The 24,657-nt window shown below is 33.4% G+C and overlaps 1 protein-coding gene across 14 annotated transcripts in view; it reads left to right on the top strand.

The window, feature by feature from the left end:
• The window catches only part of RNF38 (ring finger protein 38), a 105,942-nt gene that overhangs the window by 66,827 nt on the left and 14,458 nt on the right, over positions 1 to 24,657 (top strand). For 5 of the 14 annotated variants that reach the window (XM_039856772.1, XM_039856793.1, XM_039856777.1 and 2 more), the window contains 4 exons: positions 7,005 to 7,198; positions 13,552 to 13,765; positions 22,487 to 22,654; positions 23,890 to 24,060. In XM_039856772.1, the coding sequence (XP_039712706.1) occupies positions 7,092 to 7,198; positions 13,552 to 13,765; positions 22,487 to 22,654; positions 23,890 to 24,060 (660 nt within the window). In that variant the 5' untranslated portion in view covers positions 7,005 to 7,091. Of the gene's footprint in view, positions 1 to 2,778; positions 2,929 to 7,004; positions 7,199 to 13,551; positions 13,766 to 22,486; positions 22,655 to 23,889; positions 24,061 to 24,657 lie in introns of all 14 variants that reach the window. The other 9 variants (XM_039856754.1, XM_039856773.1, XM_039856782.1 and 6 more) reach the window with 3 other exon arrangements.

Here is a 24,657-nt window from a genome sequence, read left to right on the forward strand (position 1 = left end):
GTCTCTCCCACATGGTCCCTTAATATGCCTTCTCACATAGCAGCTTAGCTTGTAGGGTAGGCAGGAAAATCTCTCCAGGAAGGGCTCAGCTCCTCTTTTGAGAGCTTTCTCTGGTTAAGTCAGGCCTAACCAGGATAATCTCCCCTTCGATTAACTTAAAACCAACTGATTTGGGATTTTAATTACATCTGAAAATCCCTTCACCTCTGTGAAGGGGTTTGTATAATTTAGGTCATATAATTTAACTTAATCAGAGGAATAACATTCACTGTATTTACAGTCCTGCCCACACACCAGGGGTGGGAATCTTGGAACCCATCTTAGAATTCTAACCCCCCATACACACACAAAATGATTGTGTATGGGTTTATTTTATGGGGCGGGGGCGGGGGGAGCATCTAGTTTTGCTCAAACCTTTCTATCTTTTCTACCCAGGTCTGTATTAACTAATTAACTATAGGATTTGAATATAGCTTTTCTTCATTGTATGGTTAGTCTTCCCTTTATATAGGCAAATGGAGCTTCTGAACAAAGGAAATTGTGGATAGGAAAGGAATATGCCTCAAAATTATTAACTTGTGGTCACAGAGGCCAGAGTTTGCCAGTTTTTTACTTATATGTTACTGAAATCTTAAGTTTTCAAAGGAACAAAGAATTAAGAGGGGAAACCTGTCCCTCTGATTCTGTTTTCCCTGCTAACTACTTGTACTAGCAGTTTTTAAGAGTGCTACTCATGCAGACTGCTTTAGGTATGATAGTTGAAGGCAAATGGCCTTATTAAAACATTGTTCAAAGGTACTTACTGTGCAAATTATGAGCTTAAGAAGATTGCAAAGACTATGAAAATCTACATAAAGGAACAGACCATTTTGAGGAGAGAATTGCTTAAGTGGTAAAAGCACTCTTTAGATTGAATGAGTCAAGAATATGAAATACACTTTTTCCTATGAATTTTTTTCTTACTGTTATCAAATAAACCCAAGGCTTCTATCTCTAATTTTTACCTCTGTTATGGCATTTAAAATATCCTATAATTGGCTGCTTGCATCTTTTTTTAATAGGATAAACTTTTTGAGCATAGGATCCATGTTTTGTCTATTCTTTCCTAGTGTAACTCTTTGTTTATAGGAGGCAGTCAGTAAATATTCCTTGATTCAGCAGTTCATACTTCATCACAGTGGTAAAGCAGGGGTCCCCAGCCTGCGGGCCATGGACTAAACAGGTCCATGGCCTGTTAGGTATTGGGCAGCACATCAGGAGATGAGTGGCGGGCAAGCCAGCAAAGCTTCAGCTGTATTTGCAGCCGCTCCCCAGTGCTAGCATCACTTCCTTTGCTCTACCTCAGATCATCAGGCATTAGAATCTCACAGGAGCCACTGGTCCCTGGTGCCAAAAAGGTTGGGGACCGCTGTGGTAAAGGATATTAGCACATTCGTGTTTGTAGTAGAGAGAGAGATAGGCTTTAGTTCTTGTCCAAAACATTTTGCATAGCAGTACTGAGTTCTAAAGTTACTGCCCTCAGGTGTTTTGCTTTTAGTCCTAGGAAAGTCTTTGAAAGTAAGCTTACTCTTACAACAGACATGGTTTAATCTGTTTACCAGGCTCAGAGCAAACCAGAAACAAAAATTTGTAAAGGGGCTAAGGAAGTTTATTATAGCAGGGTTGTTAATATAAGTAGCATACCACTTCATGATCTGTTTTTGCCTTTCTCTCTGGCTATATCCTTCCCGAGCTGCCATATTGAACATTCTGTAGTTTTCTGACTTGACTGCTGTCTCTTGCCAGGTACTTCTCCATAGCACCCAGTATGCACCATTATCATAGATGATATTCTTTATATTGTACACTGATTTTTTTTGTTGTTTATTTTTTATAGCATCTACTTCTTGAAGGTAAGGAACCATGCCTATCTTTTTGGTTTAGGCTGTCACAGAATAGACATTACATGTAAGGGAATGAATGTGGCAATGAAACTAAAACGAAGACAGCCTTAAAGCACATGATCTTCATCGTAGAGACAAGCAGGTTCATAAACTTTAACCCCCAAGGGCAGTTCACTCCACAGCACAGTGGAACAGGTGATGTTCACTTTGATGTCCATGATTTAAAATGCTACAGACTGAGTATATTTACAGATGAATTTAAAGAGATTAGTGAAGCCATGCATTTAAAACATACGGTCATTTACTTTGGGGCTTATGATCTTGTCTTTTATTTCTTAGGAAGGTTGTTAGGTTTGTGTTGAATAGAACTGAGATCTCCAGAGTCTTGTTTTTTATACCTATCTATGATCTCTAGAAGTTTTGCCACAAATGTTCTGAAATCTCTCATCTTCCTTTGCACAATCATTTGGAAGGTCAACAAAAAAAATTGGAATGAGAAAAAATGTTAATCTTAGTCCAAGTGGACACTTTTAGTACTTAAGATATATATTTTTACCTCAGGTTTTCTTAGCATGAAGTCTTGTCTGTATCCTTTAGGATTTCAGAATTAATACCAACAGAAAAGATATCAGTAGATATTACATGAGAAACATGAAGGAGTTTGCATTCTTGAGCAGTGCTGCTTTGCTTTAATTTTTTGTAAGAGATCCATTGCCAGAGGCAATCTTTGCCATCCTCATATTTGTTTTGATGTTTAAGATTAATTTTTAATTTCTTTCAGTCTCTGCTAACAAAATCAAATACCTAGAAAATCCAGACTGTCCTTCATAGGCATGATTCTCCACATTGGTGCGCTAGCCATGAACTATCCTTTTCTTCTCCCTCTTTTTCCCAGATATCTCCCGGGGCCAATTCAGCACCTCTACCTGGCCATCCTAACAAGGTGATTTGTGAAAGGGTGAGACTTCAGAGCCTGTTCCCTCTCCTCCCAAGTGATCAGAACACTACCGTTCAAGAGGATGCTCACTTCAAAGCTTTCTTCCAGGTTCTTATATATTTACCCTTTCCCTACACAGGGCTGAAAGTCACAGATACGTTCTAGGTTGTTCCTAGGAAGGCTTGAAACAAAATTCCAATATCTTCTTTCTTCTTATTTTCTGTTGTATGTGGGAATAAATATTCTTCTTAGAGGACTTCTTTAATAAAACTTTTTCAGCCAGCTTTTCTGAAGAATGTTTGTCTTCTCTTGAGCTGCTGTTTATTATTTGACCACTTAACATTCTTGTTTTTGATCTGTAGACTGAAAGGATAGATTTTACTGTATGTTAATTATACCTTAATTTTAAATTTTTAAAAAATTATAGGAGGCACTTTGATTCTAATTTTAAATATGGCTTATTTTTATGGAGGTGCAAGTATGTCATTTTTGTAGGAAAACCCTGAGCAATAAAGTCATAAAGCTACCACTTTCTCAGAAACATTAAAATACCAACTAAGTGTACTTCAGGAAACATACAAAAATATTCAAGACAGCACTGCTTGAAATAATAGCAAAAAACTAGAAACTACCCAGATGTTCATCAAAAAGAGAGGGGATAATCTGTAGTATATTCATATAATAAGTAGAATACTAAAGGAAAATGAATCATTTACACAGCCATATGCATCAGTATAGATGAATCTCAAAATGACAAAATATACACAAAGTGTGATACCATTTATATTAATTAAGTTCAGAAACTAAACAGTGTAGTATTGAAGAATACTGTATGTAGTTAGATCATAGAGAAGCAAAAGGATACTAAGCACTGATTCAGAGGTTTAACCCAAGGTACATGTGTGGGACAGCAGGTGGATATGATATGAAAGGCCATATGGAGACTTCAGAATTTTTGGTAATAGTTGATTTCTAAACTGGATAGGTTTTTTTAATTATACATGTTGTCTGCCTTATACTTTACAACTTGAATATATGAAGTATTTGATAATTTTAAAAATTTAAAAAGCATGCACAGTTTGAAAGATTTTGGCCACCAGTAGTACAGTGTAAAACAAGTAAAAAAGCAAGGTGCAAATATTTAATAAGGACAGTGACAAAATTGATAAATAGTGGAGATGAATGACAAAAAGATCAAAAACAGGATGAGCTTTTTGTTCAATGAAGATTAGTAGTTGGAAACATGGGTCCAGAAGAATATGAATACTTTCTCCTCTGTGACTAGATGTTTATATTAGGATTTTTACATTTAGTCTATAATTTGTCACAACTGAAATCTTTAGTTACTTTGTATCATAGTTTACAGTACTTACATCTATAACTACAGTAGCGACCTTTCATGCCTCGTCCTCTGTTGATTATAGTAATTGAAAACCAGTGAACATCTTCATAGTGTTAGGAGTATCTGTTAGTTATTGCAGAACCAAGTAGCATTCTTAGGCTGTGGGGGAGTAGATGTAGTCTTCTGAGTACCTATTCAAAGAATGCTTTAGGTGACCAAATTATATGGATGTTTTCATCTTTGTTTTTCCTAGACTCTGATTGCCTTTTATATTTCTTATGACAAGCGAGTCATGTACTTAAATTTTATTAAGAACTTCCAAGTTGTCAGTCATACTGTTCTTGAATCCATGTTATTTAGGATATTTTTCTCAGAGTCCTCTGACTTGTTCTAATTCGGAATGATTGTCTTTTGGACCTGCTGTACTGCCATCATCGTGGGATTTCTTTTCATTGCACTTCTGGGATTTCTTTTCATTTCTTCTACTGTTTATTGGATCCTGTGTTTATATATAATTGCTCAGGTGAAAGAAAGAGCACGCTCACACACAGCACTCACACATAAAATCAATCAAGTAACTTCCTCTGAAGAGATATGTGAGAAGCAACTTTGAATCTATCTATATACATCTGGCAAGGTCTTTGTTTTTGCCTTCACACTAGATTGGTTGGTTGGAGTATAAAACTCTAGGTTCAATATTATTTTCTTTTAGAGCACTTTTAGTTTATTTTGTTTTCTGTGGGAAGTCTAATGGCTAATCTAATTCTTTCTTTGTGAGTTACTCTCTCTTTGTTGGAAACAGAATTTTTTTGGAGTTCTTGTTGGGGTGCTAAAATTGATAAGAAATGTAATGAAACTTGCATGTAGTAAAACTTTTAAATAATTCACTGTCTTTAAGTATTCATTGTCATTTCCTATTACTTTGAGTAAAAAAGTAAGACTTATTAGCACAGTACTAATGAAGAGTTCACTTCTCTTCACCTGTTGTCTCTCCTTTTATTCGCTAATGTGAACCTATAACAGTATGGAGAGATGGGAAACTTTCTCCATCACCTTTCTTTATTTCTACTCTTAATAGCAATGCATTTGTTGTAAAATAACAATGTTAACCCACAATTTGAACATCAGTGAAAATATGTAAAGGTTTATAGCCTAAGTGTTTTTTTCAGGTCGTTTTTGTGGACTTAATAGCATTCCTCCTCCATTTTGGGCGGCGAATTTTTAAAATTCAAAGTTCTATATCTTAGTTTGCATTAAGGTTTGCAGTATAGTATATAGTACATGCATATGAAAGCTAATGATCATATTTGGTTACTAGCCTTTTGTACTTAAAAAAAAAGTCAATTTTAGTAAAATCTGTTTTACTAACTGGAGATCACTTATTTCTCATGCTTATGTTCAGTTCATGTATGAATTTGTCGATTCTTGATCGTTTGCCATTTTGTTTTGTTTTAATCAAAATATTTAAATTTCAGTGGTTATTTTCTTTTTCTGAGTTTTAGGATTATCAGAACATAACTCATTTTCTTATTAAAATCAAGGGGTAAGAACAAGCGTACTTTTCATAGCACCATTAACTCTAGGGAGAAAATAAGGTTAATTTGGTGAAGAGGATTACAGAGCATTTGTATATGGTTTTGAAAACTATTTTCTATTTTAGTTATAATGACAAATTTGAGTTATAATATTCTTAAATATAGAAGGAAAATGGCATGTTTTTTGGAGTACCTCTATTAAAATAATTTGGAATGGTCGAAAGTAACCATTTAGCAGTTTTTCTTTCCTATCAGTTTAGTCAGTTCTGTTTTATATTATCTCTTAAAATCTAATGTAGTATGTACTCTTAGTACTGTAGTATGTACTCTTAATATATACTCTTTAGCTACTGTTCTAACATGATTTTTGCGCTAGCAGTAGGTACCAATTACTTTGCAATCAAAAGTGCTGTAATACCCAAATAATTAAAACTTGCCAGGAGTAGACTGGAGATAGGAGATTCTCTTAGAAAACACACAGTCCACATCAAATTTTGAGTTCATTTGTAATTTTGGCAGTTTTGGTGAGACTCAGTTGAGAAGTTGAGTTATGTGGGAACTCCTGGAGAGTTAATTCAGTTAATTCATACCAATTTTATAGCTAGTAAGCAGTGCTGTGACCCTTGAAAACTTGAGACTATGCCTCAGCATGTAACAGGTATGTTTTGAATTATCTGCCATTCCTACAATCTACCCAAAACTCCCATGTCTTTCTCAAAATGCTGTGACATTCTAGTTAAGAAGTGATGATCTAGATCAGTTGACTTTTTTAAATCATTCTTATATAAATCTTATTTTATCCAGGTAACTTTTAATAAAGAAAATAAATGTAATGGCCTTAAAAAACAGGAATAAAGATGCAGAGGAGTGATTTAGAATCAAGTTAAGGGCCTACTGAAATTACACCCTCTCCTAAATTGATCTCTCAGCTGTGAATTGCTGCCTTAAAGAGTAACTGTTATCTGATAGGGGAGCATAGTGGAATTTCTGACCTGAGTTGGCATTTTAAAGAGAGGGTCAAGTACCATACAATTGCTTATTGCTCACTGTGTACCTTGTATATTGTTACCTGATGAGTTTTGTAGTGATTTTTAAGAAACAGTTTACTTTTCATTTGATATTATTTACTTTGTATCTCTGTTCCTCCTCTGCCACCCAGCATCTTTCTCTTTAATGGTATTTAATTTGGGTTGATAGCATATTTTTTTTTCTCCTTTATACTTTAGAGTAAACATCTAAATACCTGTGCATAAACAGTAATGTAAAAGGTCTTATTCAGTTGATTGATTTTTTTGTTGCATTGGCAGAGTGAAGATAGTCCAAGTCCCAAGAGACAGCGCCTCTCTCATTCAGTCTTTGATTATACATCAGCATCACCAGCTCCCTCACCACCAATGCGACCATGGGAGATGACATCAAATAGGCAGCCCCCTTCAGTTCGACCAAGCCAACATCACTTCTCAGGGGAACGATGCAACACACCTGCACGCAACAGAAGAAGGTTAGTTGATCACAATCTATTTCTTAAATTTTAAATTTTCTTCTACTCGTAGATGGTGAGGGTTTTTTTGTTTTGTTTTTTTGCAGGCAGTTTTATAAACATCAACACATATGTACTGATATACTCATACAGAAAAAATCATTACAAGTTGTTTAGACTCCTACACTAGATTGTAAGAGTTCATTTAGCTTGTGATCAGCAGATGAGGAAATTAAAAGAGGCCAACATGATTTACCTGAAATCAGCCCATACCATTATGTATGAGTTTAGATAGCTACGTTATGGTTTAAGACTTTGCAGGCTTTCCTGCAATTCTGACAATGGAAAAATGTGTTTTATAGTTCACAACAATAAGGAAATAAAGAGATCCTAGAAATAAGCTACCTCTTCTCCATTTCATTCCTATTCCTTCTGTATCTTCTAAGACAATTGGGAGCTTAATTAGGTATCTTTTAAAGTTGTGGAGTCTGTGGTATGAAGAGTAATTGAGGTTTAGTTCAGTTCTCAACCTTCTTTTCCTTGGGACTTGGTCTTTGCCTTTCCTTCCCAGGGAAATGCATTTCTCCCTGAGCTGCTTCCTTTGGTTTTTGTCTGAGGTCATACATTTCTTATTCCAGGGAAATAGTGTATCTTTGAAGTGAGACAACTGTTTTCCTGTGCAGGTTGTTGATAATCTGAGAAATAGTGATAACTTTGAATTAGGAACGTTTTACATAGGAAGGTTTTATTGTCTCCTCACAAGCCGTATATTGAAGCCCCGACCTCCAGCATGTCTATATTTGGAGATGGGACCTCTAGGAGGTAATTATGGTTGAATGAAATCATAGGGATGGGGCCTTGATCCATGAGAATTAGTGTCCTTATTAGAAGAGACATCAGAGAGCTCAGTTTCTTTGGCATGAGGACACAGTGAGAAGATGGCCATTTGCAAGTCAGGAAGAGAGCTCTTGCCAAAAACCAACAATGCTGGTACCTTGATCTTGGATATTTAGTCTTCAGAACTGTGAGGCAATATATTTCTGTTTAAGCCTCCAAGTCTGTAGTATATTATTATGGGAGCCCTAGGAAAGTTAATTCTGGAGGGATTTTAAAACCACCATTCTTTGTTCCAAATGAGACAAATAAACCTGTTTCTGAGCTATATTCTGTCAAGACACTAAATTTTTATATTACCCAGTGCATTATTACTCAATTATATGAGATATTTAAGTAAAATAATGTTATCTAAAGCAGGTAAAATATTTTATAGCTGTTAAGTATATTATGAGGAAAATGGTTGGTTTTTTCCAAGGTTATAGCCTGAGCACCTGCTGTAATTTTTCCAATTATTTTAATAGTGAAATGCGTCATAAATTCAGAAGAACACGTACAACAAATATACACTTAAAAGGACTACACACAAGTGTATCCAAATAGAACATTAATACCTCAAAAAGCACCCCTTCATTCTTCCTAGAGAATAAACCCTGTCCTGTGATTTGTCATAATTCTCTTGTTATACTTTTTAATAACTATGAATGTATTCTAAAACAATATAATTTGGGGGGTTTTTTGCCTGTTTTACTTTCATTTAAATGTATTCTTTGACTTTGTTTACTAAGCATTTGTTTTTAATATGGGCAGCAGTAGTTCATTTTACTGTGATATAATCTTTTGTTATCATAATTTACATACCCATCTACTGTTGGGTATTGGTTATATCCAGTTTCTTACTATAATAAAGAATGCCATTTTAGGGGCCTTTATATACCTTCTGGTGTTCACATGCAAACATTTCATTAGGATATAAGCCTAGGATATATTGCTGGGTCATAGGAAAAGCTCTGGACCAGAAAGAGAGCGTTAGGAGTGTCTGTTTCCACATGGTGGTAGTAATTAGCTATGGATTCTGAAATTGAAGAGAAGCATCACTCTCTACGTTCATGGTAACACACAGAAGGGATGGGGGAGCACTTACCTAGAAAACAAGCTAGTCTTATTCTGCGCAACAGAGTATGATATTCCTTACTTCGTTCTCCCTTTATTACTAAATTGTAGGCTAGCTATAAGCTTAGCTGTCAGATTTCCTTCCAGAAGCAAGCTCTGCAAGCAGATGTAATACTCAACAGCAGTCTGTCATAATTTCAAATACAAAGATGAGCACACAACCAGGAAATTACCAAGCATCTGAAGAAAACCAACAAAATGAACGAAGGGCACTAAGCCCAATGAAATAAGGAACTTGAAGAAACAGAACAAACAAAATAGAATTTTAGAATAAATGTAACATAAAAGCGATGCAAGAGGAAATTGATTATATCCATAAAAATTAACCAGAAATTTCCATTGATGAAATTAAAAACTCAATAAATGGAAGGTCAAGTAGAGGAATTTTCCCAGAATGTAGTGTAAAAGGACAAAATGGAAAGTGAGAATAGAAAGTTTTAATATTGTCACAGATCCATCAGTTCTAAATATGTTTAGTATTATCAGATGGAGACATTAGAGGGAAGAATTTTTTTTAAATAATACAAAATCATCTTCCAGAATTGAAGAAAGGCTGCATGCTGAATAAGACTTGAAATTTCAGAACATACACCAAGGATAAATAAAAATTCACAAACATCCCAAGACAAAACTTTTGAGTTCTATCAGCTGATTAATCATTTAAGTGTAAAGCCAAAATGTAAAAGCATTTCAAAGAAAGCTGACCAGTAAAGTCCTCCCTGAAAGAATTATTAAATATTGTACTCTATCCAGGAAGCAAGAAGTAGGATTCAAGACCATTGTTTAAAAAAAGGGAAAAGATCTGAGCATTAGATGGGGACAGAGCAGAGAGAAGTAAAAGTGTGTCAGATTTCAATTTTTCCCCCTACTAATGCTGAGTTAATCTAGATCTTTTTAGAAAAGTGGAAGTAGGTGTTTAAAAATTTAAGAGTAATCATTAGAATAGAACCAGAATGTTTAACTTCCACACAATGAAACAAAAACAACATATATAGAAAACTCAGTCCAACAAAAGGCATTTACAAGTGATAAACCTAAAACAGTGACAAAACACATATCTGTCACTGGTATAAAGTCAACTAAAAGAAATGCTTGTACGTCTTTTATTACTATTTCTTATTTCTAAATGTTGTACCACAGAGAGGCGCACACAACAGATTTAATGAGAGGCAATACAGGAAAGAAAGCCACCAAAATTGTAAAGGGACTTACATGTCAGCATGAGGACTTGGATCTAATTTGTGTTTAATTTGAAAGCTATTGAAATTATTGAGTAGGGAAGTGAGAGCAAATGGCAACAACAGAATAAAAATTTTAAAAGGGCCCTGAAGGTTAGTGGGCAGGTTGAGTACTTTTTCAGGAGATGAGTGATGTGAGCATACACACACACACACACGCACGCACACATTATTTTGAATTTAGGGGGCACATTTTTTCATATCTTAACATCAAATGAAGACTTAAAATTGATGGTATTTCATGGTTTATTGGCACTATTTTCCTTCTTTTTAGTGATAACATAAAACGGTTCTTTAAAATGTTTGTACAGGGAGTGCCCTTCTAGTTGCTTTGTGGGGACGCTGCCAGATTTATGAATTGCTCAATTAAAGCCAATTAGATATTAAAAAAATAATAATAAATAAAACTTTCATACAGATATAAAAATATGTGCAAATACATGAATTAATATACATAGATACATTGTCTTGTTCTGTCCTCTTAAACTAGAAACAGTGACTTCCATGTAGCAGTGAACACACCTGGCTTCTAAATACCGTTCTACAATTAAAGGATCCAGGGCTCTTTGGAGAACTGATTAATTCCAGAACTGGTGTAGGGAAAATACAAGATGAGCCTATAACAAATTGTGGTGCCACATATTAAGAAACTGCTCAAAAGGAATGGGGACATACTGAAAGGACACAGGAGCCAAACTGAGAGTGCTCCCATTCTACAAAGTTCAAATTGTTTGAACAACTAAATAAAACGACAGTGTAGATTATAACCTAAAGAATAAAATAAATATCCATGAGCACATACTGGTTATAAATAACTGAGTAAACAAATGGGAGAGAAGTGATCGCGTTTCCTTATAGAATTCCAGTAAAAACATGTGGAAGAAATGAGGAGAATAAAAAATCACTTAGTAATGTAGTGATGGCTAAAAATTCATTCAGGCATGCTAAAATTATTGGCAAAACTTTCAGTAGAAGCAAAATATTTGCATGGTCTCAAAGTATCTCCCCCCAAATATTTGGTAATTACAAAGGAGAGAATGGTGGTTTTATAGTAGAGGGTGTCGGCAGACAGCAGTTTAACCAAGTGATCAGTGATGTATTAAGTGTGTAGTGGCGATGCATATCAATGTCCTGTGCCCCTTGGTATGATACATTGAAAGGGCATATCACCTCTGTATCCTTTTCAGTAACAAATAACCTCAGGCATATTACAAGAAAACATCAGACAAACCCAGGTTGAGGGACATTCTTCAGAGTAACCGTCTATGTCATCAGAGGTATCAAGGTCATGAAAAAAGGCAAGGAAAGACTGAGGAACTGTCACAGAATGGAGATGATTAAGGAGATATGACAGCTATACGCAATAATGGGATCCTGCATTGGATTCTGACACAGAGGACATTAGTAGAAAAACTGGTCTCAGTACCTTCTGTTTAATCGATAGCATGATACCAAGATTTATTTCTTAATTTTGATAATTTTTCTGTGCTAATGGAAGATAATAGCATGATGGAAAGCTAGGTGAGGAGTATGCAAATCTATACTAAAATTATCTGAAACTAAAACGTTAAAAAAGTGAGTTCAAGGTGGATGACATCTTAAATTCAGTGAAGTACAATATGTAGATCTCGAAGCAAAAATGCAAAAAGAGATATGCTAAAAATAAAGATAGAGGAATTAATGGAGCAAGAACTTGGGGGATGGTATCATGAGCACTAATGAGGAGTTAATGTCACAGAGGAGTGTCCTTTGTTCTCTTTAAGATTGGGCAGTTGGGAATGAAGAAACAGATTAGAGGTGCAAAGGGGGACTATTGAGGGAAAGCTGACCTGACCTCAGTAAAGCTTGCTAAGGTGACTGTGTCTAGAACAAGGCTGTTTAGCCTCCTTTGCCCAATGTGGAGTACATTTTAAAGAGGCCTGCTGCTTTTTTGAATTGCATTGATGCTGAGGCGTTGCAAAAAGCCTCATATGCCTAATGGGCATATGAATTGTGGAATTGTAGGAAAGTAGAAAGTTAAAGTTATCCAGAATAACAACTTACTAAAATTCGTATTAAACTATGTAGATGACTAGTGCATGGAGAGTAAATGTGGTTTCCATCAATAACCAGATTCTAACTAAAAATTCTGCATATTAATGGAATGTTTATGCTGACACTACCTCTCAGTCATTTTTATTCTCAACATTTACTCAGTTATTTTTATATTTGCAGTTGTCAGCAAATTAAATGTTCTTTAATTATTTCATATATTTTCTACTCATTTTAAAAAATTATCATTTAGGGCATATAGAAACTATAACTTTGTGTTTTAGCCAAATAAACATATGCCTATTAGGCATACGTGAAATACTGGCAAGATATATGCAGATTAAATTTTGTTTAAAATTTTTTTTTTAATTAAAAAAATTTTTTTTTAACTTTTTAAAAGTTATTTAGTAATCTTTATAAAATAAGGGGAGAATAATGATAGGTTAAGCCAAATGAAATTGCTTATATTTGACTGCTTTTTTGCCTATAAAAAGGAAAATTTCATACAGTTAAACTAAAAAAATGATAGTGGTGATTGACTATTGATTTCTAAATACTTTCAGAGCTGAATACCAGTTTGTTTGTTTTTTTTGTTATTTTGTAAAAAAAGTATACATTCTAATGTATATGTAATATAATGTAACAAACAGATCATTACTGGAGGGGAAGGGAGTAGGATGAAGGGGGAAAAAGGTGAAGAGGAATAAGAGGTACAGATTTCCAGTTATAAAATCAGTAAGTCACGGGTATATAATTAATATACAGCAAGTGGAATATGGTCATAGTATTGTAATAATGTTGTACAGTGTCAGATGGTTATTAGACTTAATTATGGTTATCATTTCATTAGGTATTTAAATGTTGAGTAACTGTTGTGTACCCAGAACTCATGTACATTAACGATATTTTAATTTAAAATATATTATTTTTAAATTTGTAAGTTTTTAGAGCTGATGGGGAACTAAATAGCAATTATTTACTATTCAAGCTTACCTTAGCATAAACTACTGATGGGTTGCAAAGAGAGATAATACAGAATCCCAATGCATCAGAACAGTAAGCATTAGAATGACCTTTTTGACATTTGTTATATTGTAGTCCTCCTGTCAGGCGCCAGAGAGGAAGAAGGGATCGTCTGTCTCGACATAATTCCATTAGTCAAGATGAAAACTATCACCATCTCCCTTATGCACAGCAGCAAGCAATAGAGGAACCTCGAGCCTTCCACCCTCCGAATGTATCTCCTCGTCTGTTACACCCTGCTGCTCATCCACCCCAGCAGAATGCAGTAATGGTTGACATACATGATCAGGTATAGTAATAGATTGTCCAAGAAATACAGCTGCTAAAAGTTGGTGACAGTTTATTAAGATTTGGTTTTTGTTGTAAATTTCTTTTAATTTTACATAAAAGGAAACAATTCTACTTAATATGAAGCATTTTAGGTAAGTTCATTCTTCATAAGGATTGAAGTGTAAATTCTACACAGCTTCTTTAGAAGAAAGTTGAACTTTAAAAAATTAGGAACAAAGTTATAAAAGCTCAGATTGACTTCATATAGTTGATTTGACATAAGTAGTTGGTTCGAAATGACTGATACAGAATTAATAGGATATATCATTCATATGTGGTTTGAGTACATATTCCTATTTCTCCCTTCCAGTTTCTTCTAGAATAATTCCTTAGGCAAGACAGTTGGATGCATCTTTGCTTATAAGTTTCTATAGGTCTCCAAGATGACAATTACAAAGCTTCATTTCTCCTAGGAACTGAAGGACTAGCTGAGGAGAGGGCTTGCCAGGCTTCAGAGCCTGAGGTCTTCCTGTAGAGTTTTCTGAGGTCAAAAGAGACACAAATCTAGACACATTCTTATAAAGTCACTGAATTTTAAGGATAAAGAAAAAATCTTGCAAGTTTATAGACAGAAATTGCAAAAGAAGAAGACAGGCTAGCATCTAAATTTTCATCTGCACTGGGTGATAGAAACAGTGAAAATACTGTATACTGACAATTGAAAGGAAATAGGATCCCTCCCACATGCCATTTTTCTGTCAGACATGTTCTCCCTTATGTTCAAAAACACTTTAAAAAATTGATTTTCCAGACCACATTCTTTATGGTCTTAACCTGATAAAGCTGTAAATCAAATGTTTTTAAAAACAATGACACTGAAATATTTGAGGCAAGATTATAATTAAAAGGAAAAATCTTCATAGCAAAATCAGTGGGATACTCCTAAAGGTGTTTTCTGAGAAAATTTAATAAACCTGCATGACTTATTTTAAAAATTGAAAATTTTAAATTTCAACTAATTGCTTGAGTAATTAGGGGGAAAATAACAGAGTACCAAAAGAAATTGAGAATAAATTACTAGGAAAAACAACTAAAATTAATGATATAGAAGTCTATTTTTAAGAGAAGCAATTCAAAGAAAACCCAATCCTGGTGCTTTGAGAACTTGATAAGAATGGCACAGCTTGTGACTTTGGTTAAGAAGAAAAGGACAAATACGAAGAAGAGTAGGAATGATAAAAAGACATCCACACATATGGGAAACATTGAAAGAATTTTTTTCAGTTATAAAATGAAAATAGCACTTGTTTCATAAGGGATGTTGGAAGAATTAAGAGTTAATCCATTTTGAGCACTTTCTCTAGTACAAATGGTAAGTGCTTGTGTATATTACTTCATTATTAACTATTATAATGAAATTCTATATATAACACTGAGAAGACAAAAAGAAAACTTAAAGGAAGTTCAAAAATTGACCCAAGAATAATAGGAAAATTATTGAATTACCACAAAAGTGTGAAAGCTAATTAGAGATTTACCATTGAAGGACACAGTGACCAGATGGCATCACAGCTGTTTTTTCTAACCTTCAAGGACCCTAGTTTTAATAATATACAAATGATTCCAGGCTTTTTTTTCCTTGAGACAAATTTTCTAATTATTTTATGAAGCCAGCATAATTTTAATAACTAAAAACAAATAAAGATGTTAATCCCCAAAAAAACTATAGGAAAAAAACTCTCAAATTCATAGGAAGACTTTCTAAATTGATATTCAGAATATACTAGCAATATAGCAAAAGAATAACCTATGACCAAATAAGATTTATTCCAAGTAAGAGAGGCTAGTTTAACATGAAAGTGCTTATATTACATTAAATAATAGAAGGAAAACCACATGTGATTATATCAAAGGATGTCGAAAAGTCAGTTACAGTTTAATAAAAACTAATTAAATAGAACAAGAAAGAAATTACTTAAAGAAGTAAAACTAACAGCAAGTATCCTAATTGGTGAGAGACAAATCAGCAACTAGAGAGATACTTACTCTGTTCATTTTTATTTAATGTTATATTAGTTCTACCAAATACAATAAAATCATGTAGTGATTGGTATAAAAAAATTATATCTTTCTCCCCTTCATTATATAATCATAGTAGAAAAAAACAGATTCTAGTTTGAAAGAATTTGATATGGTGCCTAAATACAAATTAAGTGTATAGAAAGCAGTAACTTATGTCCATTAGCTGATGGATAGATACAATATGGTATATCCATACAATGAAATATTACTCAAAAGGTAATGAAGCACTAATTCATGCTGCACCATGGTTTAACCTTGAAAACATGCTAAGTAAAAGAAGCCAGTCACTAAAAGCCACAAATTGTATGATTCCATTCACATGAAATGTCTAGAATAGGCAAATTTATAGAAACAGAAAGTAGGGATAAATAGTGAATGTTTATCATTACAATAGTAGAATAAATATACCTTCATACCATGGAACGTAACTATTATAAAGAATGGATTAGAATTACACCAGGAATGTGAGCAATATCTGCAAGATACTGTTGAGCAAGAAAAGCAAAATTGAGGGAAGCGTAATGTTCCATTCTGTGAAGCATGACAATTAAATATATGTGTATGTATTGAACTACATGAACACAAAGAAAAATATGGAGAAATGTATACTAGACTTGGGGGGACGGGGGTTATCCTAAAATGAAGGGAAGAGGAAAGTGGTTAAGGATGGAATCAAAGAAAGAAAAGGGAAAGACTACATTTCAGAAATAGTGAGGTTTCAGTTAATATCTACATATTAAGAAGTGAAGCAGTTACATTTATAAATACCAGAACAGCCCAAGATGTAGAAATGATGAACACCAATAACCATGGCAGAAATTGAAGGCATAATAAAAAACTGTCTTTAGAAATTATATCTAAATTGTCTAATCTGTCAAAAACTGATAATTCCAATTTAAAGTATTCCAGATCATAGTAAAAGAAAGCTTCCAGGTATATATTATGAAGCTTGCATAACCTTAATAATGAAATCTCATAGACAATAAAACAAAACTCACCTAGTTTCTCTTTTGAATACAGATGCAGATGTTTTAAATAATCATAGCTAGCGATGTAGTAAAAGAATCTATTAGAATAATTAAAAGACTTATTATGAATATATTCTGGAAATAGCAGGATAAGTTCAACATTAGGAACGTCAAGATAATTAGCTCCGTTATAAAGGGAAAATGTTTTATTTTGTTAATAAATGCAAAAAATATAAAATGTAACCATCATTTCTAATAAAATAGAAAAAGTACATTTATTTTCTAGAACTGGTAGACAAGGTTATTGAAAGCATTCCCCTCTGAGGACAGCCAAGTATGCTAGATAAAATATTAGTGATATTCTAGAAGCATCAGAAGAGCTCAAAGATCGGGAGAAATTACCAGGTCAAAATCTAAGGGAGAGTAGAGATGCTGGTTCTGTCCTGAGGGTAATTTGCTCATTTGTGCAGAGTTGAACTTCAATTTTAAGTCTATCAGGTAGCAAAGGGGACAGAAATTAAATACTACTTAAGTTTGAGGAGTCCCTTGTAGATAGGAGACTATCCCTATGCAAAGTATATCCTCCGGTTAAGAGTGACCAGAAGCAAATGTAATTTATAGCCAAATTCACACCAGTTTGTGAAATTAAAGTATTTGGGACTGCAGGGGCCTAGAAAACATGCAGATAGATTCTCTTTGGAGGAAGGAATCTTCATTCTGGTTCTCAAAGAATTTCCCCAGATAATTTTTTAAGGACAGTAAGCATTAAACTTAACCAAGTACACGAAAGACTAGAAATGAGAACCAGCAGAAACAGACCTACAGTGAGTTCAGATAACCTATTTCATGTAACAGGATATTTAACAGTGAAACTTTGAGTGCTCTCCTGCTGATACCTGGAATAAGCCAGAATGTTCATTATTACCACATCTATTCGATATTGTTCTGGATGCTAAGCCAGAATAGAAGACAAGAAAAAGAAAGCGTGTAAAAATAAGAAGAGTGCATAACACTATCAAAATTTGTAGATGAAATGATCATATAGATAGAAAATTCCAAAGCATCTTAGATAAATGATTAGAATTAAGAATTGAACAGATTGATAGGTTACAAAAACAACTATATAAGAAATCAAGAATCAAACATAATAAACTTCTTAAAAGATATATTTACTCTAAACAACCCAGTTTTTTCAACAGATAAGCTGTGATGATGAGGATGAGGAGGGATGCAAGTGGCATCTATAAATTTAAAGAGACATTCTAGTTAATTGCAATATGTGAACCATTTTTGGATCCTAAGAGAAAAATATCTTTAAAATAATTTATGATATTGATGACATAATTGGAGTTTTGAACATTGACTTAATAAGATAAGGAACTTTTTCTTAAAATGTGTTAATGCTGTTGTGCTCATTTTATTTTAAGTGTTCTTATTTTTTAGAAATAGATACAGAAATATTTATTAATGATGGGTTCCTAGGATTTGCTGTGTCAAAATAACAGGAAAGGGAGAAGCTGATGGGGAGTAGATTCGCTATGGTTCAGTGGTTTCGGAGGCTAGGGTGGGTATGGGCATTCATTGTACTACTATTTGAGAATGTTTGAAATTCCCTATAATAAATATTCAAATAAAGTACCGTTGAAAAATCAATATGAAGGGTCAGTCTTAGTAAAACATGTTCACAACCTCTATATAGAACGTTATAAAACTTTGTCAAGGCAATTTATAGAAAATCTACCTAAATACTGAGAGATTCAGCTTGAACAATTCAATTTTATAAAAACTGTTGTCAAAACTGACATAGAATATGTAGAATTAGTGTGATGCCAAGTAAATTTCCAGTAAGTTTTTTGCATAACTTGAGCTGATGCTGCAATTTCTAAGGCATTTTAAAAGACATGGGATTGTCTAGAGCTGGGGAAAGCAAACTTCCGCTGGCTGTTTTTGTAGTTTTTTTGGACTACAATTTTGCTTGTTTTTTTTTGTTTGTTCGTTTTTGATCTGTAGTCTATAGCTGTTTTATCTGAGACTACTATGGCCCACGAGCCTAAAATAATTATTTTCCAGCCCTTTATGAAATAGTTGGCCGACTGACACTCTGGTCTAGAGTCTCTAAGACCAAGTGGTTCTCAGAGTATGACCGGGATCAGCTGATGGGCAGTAGCAGCATCACCTAGACTTTTTAGAAATACAGATTCTCCGACTGTACACTAGACTTAATGAATCAGAAACTCTTGAGTGCGGGACCCAGCAATCTGTTTTAACTCAAGTGATTCTAATGCGTTAAGAGAACTACTGGTCTATAGTCCTGAAGAACAAGGTGGATAGAGTAGCTCTTCCAATTATTAGGACTTATTACAGAGCTATAGAAATGAAGGCATTTATGCCAGAATAATTAAATAGGCTAATGAAATATAAAACCCAGAAATAAACCAACATATTTATGAACACTGTGTATGATATATGACTGTAGATGAGTTGGGAGAAGAAAGAATTTCTAATAAATGATTCTGGGACAATTGAGTATCTAACTGAAAACATGAAACTGGATCCTTTACCTCATACCATTCACAAAGTTCAGTCCAGATGGATTAAAGACAAAAAATGTTAATGGCAGAATTATAACTTTCAAGAAAGTAACATAGGAAGAGCTTCAACACTGTAAGAATGGAAGGCTTTCTTAGATAAGATAGGAAAAGCACTAACTGTACAGAGAACTGTTAATACATTAAAAGAACTATGCTAATTGTCAGAAATAGACTTAAACATATATTGGTCACTTAATTTTTGGCAAAGGCACCAAGGAATTCAAGAAGGAAAAGGAAAGTCTTTTTTAGTAATGGTGCAGAAACAACTGGATATCCATGTGGATAAATTTGAACTTTGGCTTTTCATATCATTCATAAAAATAAAGATGGGCTCTAGATCTAAATACAAAAGGTAAAAAATGAAAAATAAAGGAGATTGTCTTCATAAAGTAGGCAAAGATTTCTTAAACAATATATGAAGCACTAGCCACTTAAGAAAACACTAACATACTGGATTTCACTAAAATAAAAAATTTCTGCTAATCCAAAGACAATATTTAAAAAGTGAAAAGACAAACCACTGCCTGGAAGAAAATATTTGCAATACTATTTCTGAGAAAGGACTAAGATCCAGAACGTCAAACATTTCCATTAAATATTTTGGTATACATTTATTTCCATTAAAATCGGGTAGAAGATAGGTGCCTGTGAAGGGCATTGTTTTCGAGGGTTCTTTATCACTAGAGTAAAAAGACAAATAATTGTGTTGAATCTTAGCAGATACAGTTGTGTATATCGAAAAGGAGATTCTAATTTTTAAAAATACTGGAATTAAGTTAGATAGGGTTGTTAGTTCAAGATATAAAAAAGTAACTTTTCTTACTACTAGCGCTAACCAATTTGACATGGAAATAGAGAAAAATATATTGACAATATAAAACCTAAAAAACTTACTGAAGAACTTTGAGGAATAAATTTAATAATAATAATAATATATCTTTATGAAGAAAACTTAATTTATTGAAGAATAGTACCATGGTATTGAAAATGTGCCCTCGTATATAAAATTATGCCTTAGTATAGAATTATATTTCCTTTGTAAAATAACATAAATTTTGACACAATTAAACTAATACAAATCAGGATACCAGTGGATTTTGAAACTATAAAATTATTTGAGTTTTATTTTTTTTTAGATAGTTTTATTTTTTAAATTTTTTATATTCTTAAAAAATTTTCACTTACAGTTGACATTCAATGTTATATTAGTTTCAGGTGTACAGCATAGTAGTTAGACATTTATGTAATTTATGAAGTGATCCCCCTGATTAGTACCCACCTGACACCATACATAGTTATTACAATATTACTGACTATATTCCCTATCCTGTGCTTTACATCCCCAGTGACTGTTTTGTAACTACTAATTTGTACTTCTTAATCCCTTTACCTTTTTCACCCAGCTCCCCAGTCTCCCTCTCATCTGACAGTCATCAGTTTATTCTGTGTATTATAGGAATTTATTTACATAAGAGTGTGAATATGGCCAAAAAGTAAAATGAAAGTATGGTAATGAGAAGACTTTGTCTTATTAGATATTAATTGAAACAGCACAAATTTGGCACAAAGTAGATATATGTGTATGTGGGACATTATTGAATGGATAAAAGATGGTATTTCAGTTTAGAGGATGGTTTAATAAATGGAACAAGTATAATTGCAAGGAAAAATTAGAACTCTACTTCATACTATAAACAAAAAAAACCAGATTTTAGTTAGAGTATATATTAAATATTAAAAAAAAATATATTAGTCTAGGAGCCTATTTGTATAACTTCATAAAGGAAACTACAAAGCTACACTTTGACTACATTCAATAAATATAAGATCATGAAAAAATTTTTTCCATTAAAGTTTTTTATTTAAAGATAAAACAAAGACTGGGAAAATATTTTTGTTACACATGACAAACAGGTGCTTATTTCTAATTAAAAAATAAAACTATAAAGGGATGTGATAGCTTAATAGAAAATGAGCAAAGGATATAGATTATTTACAGAAAAAGAAATCTAAATGGTTAATAAACATTAAAAAATGTTCAACCTCTCTAAGCAGAGAAATGCAAATTTAAAGCAAGCATGTTGATACTGTTGTTTTTATTCTCAGGTAGGTAAACATGCTTGTAATCCCAATATGTCTACCTTGAGTGGAGGTACCAAGAAATGGGCCCTGTTGTTACTGTTGGGATTGTGACTTCATCCAGCCTTTTGCAAAAGTTTAAAATACATTTATTCTTCTATCCAGTAATACCTCTGAAATAAATGAAACTACTAATATGTAAGGGTATATGTTCAATGATATTTTTTACAGTTTGTGTAAATATTGTTAAAAATGTGAAAACAACTTGGATGTCCATTAGTATACGAATGATAGGGCTATTAAGTAAAGTGCCAGTTGAAATATCTGGTAGTATCAAAAAAGAATGATTCCTTTTAACTCACTTGAAGAGATCTCTATAATAATTGAAAAAGTAAGTTGCAGGTCTCATTTCTGTTAAGAAAACATTTCTGTTAGAAAATAAAAACAAGCATTATAATTGTGGGCATAAAAAGGGGGCATGTATATGTTTGTATGTTCATAGGAAAAGATGTGGAAGGATATGTTATTAACATTGTCTCAGGATATATAGGATGAGAATAACACTGGCCGAAAGAGAAGGAAATTATTTAACTTTTTAAAATACTACTTTACATTGTTTCACTAGTTATAGTTAAATTTTTTTCTGTTGGATCTGGGTCACGTATTAGAAGATGCAAGCTGTCATTTTCTCAGGTTTTCTCTTAGAAACGTTTTCTGTTTCTTAAATCAGGGTAGAAGAGTTAATATATCAGTTCATTATTTTCCTGGATTTCTCAGAAAGTCCTTTGGGGGAAGAGTTTAGTCCTGGTTCTGTGGGCATCATATACTACTACTCTTGAAACAGTCAGCTTTTCTTTACAATGGCAAAGAATGTTCTAGTTGAAACTGTTAGAGAAGTACATTGTGAAAAATCTGTATAGCTGAGGGGGGAATCAATAAATGCCCGGATTTTAATTTTTAATAGTTGAAGTTTCATCCAAACAGCTAAAGTTCTACCGTTCTGTTTTTCTTTCCTAATAGCTCCACCAAGGCACAGTCCCTGTTTCTTACACAGTAACAACAGTGGCACCACATGGGATTCCACTCTGCACAGGCCAGCACATCCCTGCTTGCAGTACACAGCAGGTCCCTGGATGCTCTGTGGTTTTCAGTGGACAGCACCTCCCTGTCTGTAGTGTGCCTCCTCCAGTAAGTCTGTGCACTCCCTCTTTAGAATGGCTTAAGTGCATCATATAAGCAAACAAAATTTAAGAGACTGCCTTCTGTAGCTTTTCACTTTCAAGTAAAAAAGGCAATTTTATTGCAATGAAAATCTCAACAGCTTCCTTGGATTAATAATTTAATAAAATTAACTTTAAAACTTGATATATTTTTACATTAATTAAATTATACATATTTGAATATCCTGAAGGTCAAAGCCTGTTCCCTCATATTAGCACAATGCATGATTAAATCTTGATAAAGTTTGGTCTTGAGGTATTAACATAGGATATTGGTAAAGTCTTAGAGACTTTAGTGATCAACAGTCATAGTCTCAGCACTTGGGTATAACAGACACTTTGAGTGCTTGGTCAATTTTTCCTCACTATAGGAAGCTTGCGATGAAAATGGTATCGCCCATTTTCTGGATGATGAAATAAAAAAATGATTTGCTTAATGTCATAGAGACAATTAGTATAACAGAACAGGAATTGACACCCACTTCTCTCTGCCTCTTAAACTTATGCTTTATCCTTTAATCCACCAACCCCCAATCCAGCCTCCTTATTTAACAAATAAGGTTGCCGAAATCCAGAGGATTTAAATGACTTGTCTAAGGCCAATAATGTCTTCAGAGTGAAGCATTTTGCTAAATCTAAATATCATCTTAATACCTTTGTCTGAATGTGAGATTAAAAAGAGCACACACATACAAATACCAATTCAATTTAACAGATGAATTTACCTAAGCTTGATTTCTCAGTAATAGATTCTAGAACCAGTGTGCTGAATTAGTGAACTTAAAATATTGAGAGACCATTAGGCACTTAGTTGTGAGTTGGGCTCCTATAAATATAAAAATCCTAGAAATAAAAGTTTTCTACAAGATTGAAAAGGAGAGCTTCTTAGAAAGCAGTATACCTGCTTGCTATATCTTATACCAAGTAGAGAGAGATTCCTCTTCTGTGCAACACTTTCCTCCCGTTTCGTAGGTGTTAAACAGACTAAAGTTGACTGATTTGTAATAATACAGAATAATTACTGTTTATCAGTATTTTACTAATAGATGCAAAAATACAGTAGTATTTTATTGTTAATGTAGGTTCTTAAAACATTTTGGTTTGATTTGGGATGTGGCAATGACATTTAAATCTCACTATATAGTTTTTTAAATTAATTATATGTTCTGATACTTTTAACAAAAATAACAATTTCTCTTACAGATGCTGCAAGCATGTTCAGTTCAGCACTTACCAGTACCATATGCTGCGTTCCCACCCCTTATTTCTAGTGATCCATTCCTTTTACATCCTCCTCACCTTTCTCCCCATCATCCTCCTCATTTGCCACCACCAGGCCAGTTTGTCCCTTTCCAAACACAGCAATCACGATCGGTAGGTATCTCTGCTCTTATGTCTTTAATTTTCACAGAATGTTTAGACCTAAAAAGCAGATTAGTAGATATATGTACGTTGTTAACATTTAAAAACTATAACTTAGGCATTCTTGGTTTATAAAAGAATTAAAGAATCCATAGACATACAGATTAATATAGATAAATTTACCTAGAGTTATCTTGGTTTCTTAAATTTTTTAGTTATTTTTTGTCACTTGTCTAATTTAAATTTATTCCTTCATGTCTGTAATCCTTCATGAAGTAAATGTGAAGAAAAGTTCAGTTTTTCATATTTTTCCTTTTATGTATTTCTAAAATGGAAAATAAAAATATTATAAAACTATTTATACTTGTTAGAATAATATTTATATTCATTTAGGCAAGTAAAATAGCCCTCTGAGCCTCAATTGTTCGTTTGTTGTTTTTTTTGAAGGTCTGTTTTTCCACTATGTTCTCATAAAAAGTAGATGATGTAGTCTATTAACATAGTTAATTCTGTCCTGGGACCAGAATATAGCTAGCTGAGAGTCATGTTATTTTGGAGGGCTGGAGGAGGTAAGTACTATATATAAATGTAAGGAAGAGCACAGGAAGA

This window comes from Pteropus medius, unplaced genomic scaffold, assembly GCF_902729225.1.
Source record: "Pteropus medius unplaced genomic scaffold, Ma_sr-lr_union100, whole genome shotgun sequence".
In the NCBI taxonomy this organism is placed as follows: domain Eukaryota; kingdom Metazoa; phylum Chordata; class Mammalia; order Chiroptera; family Pteropodidae; genus Pteropus; species Pteropus medius.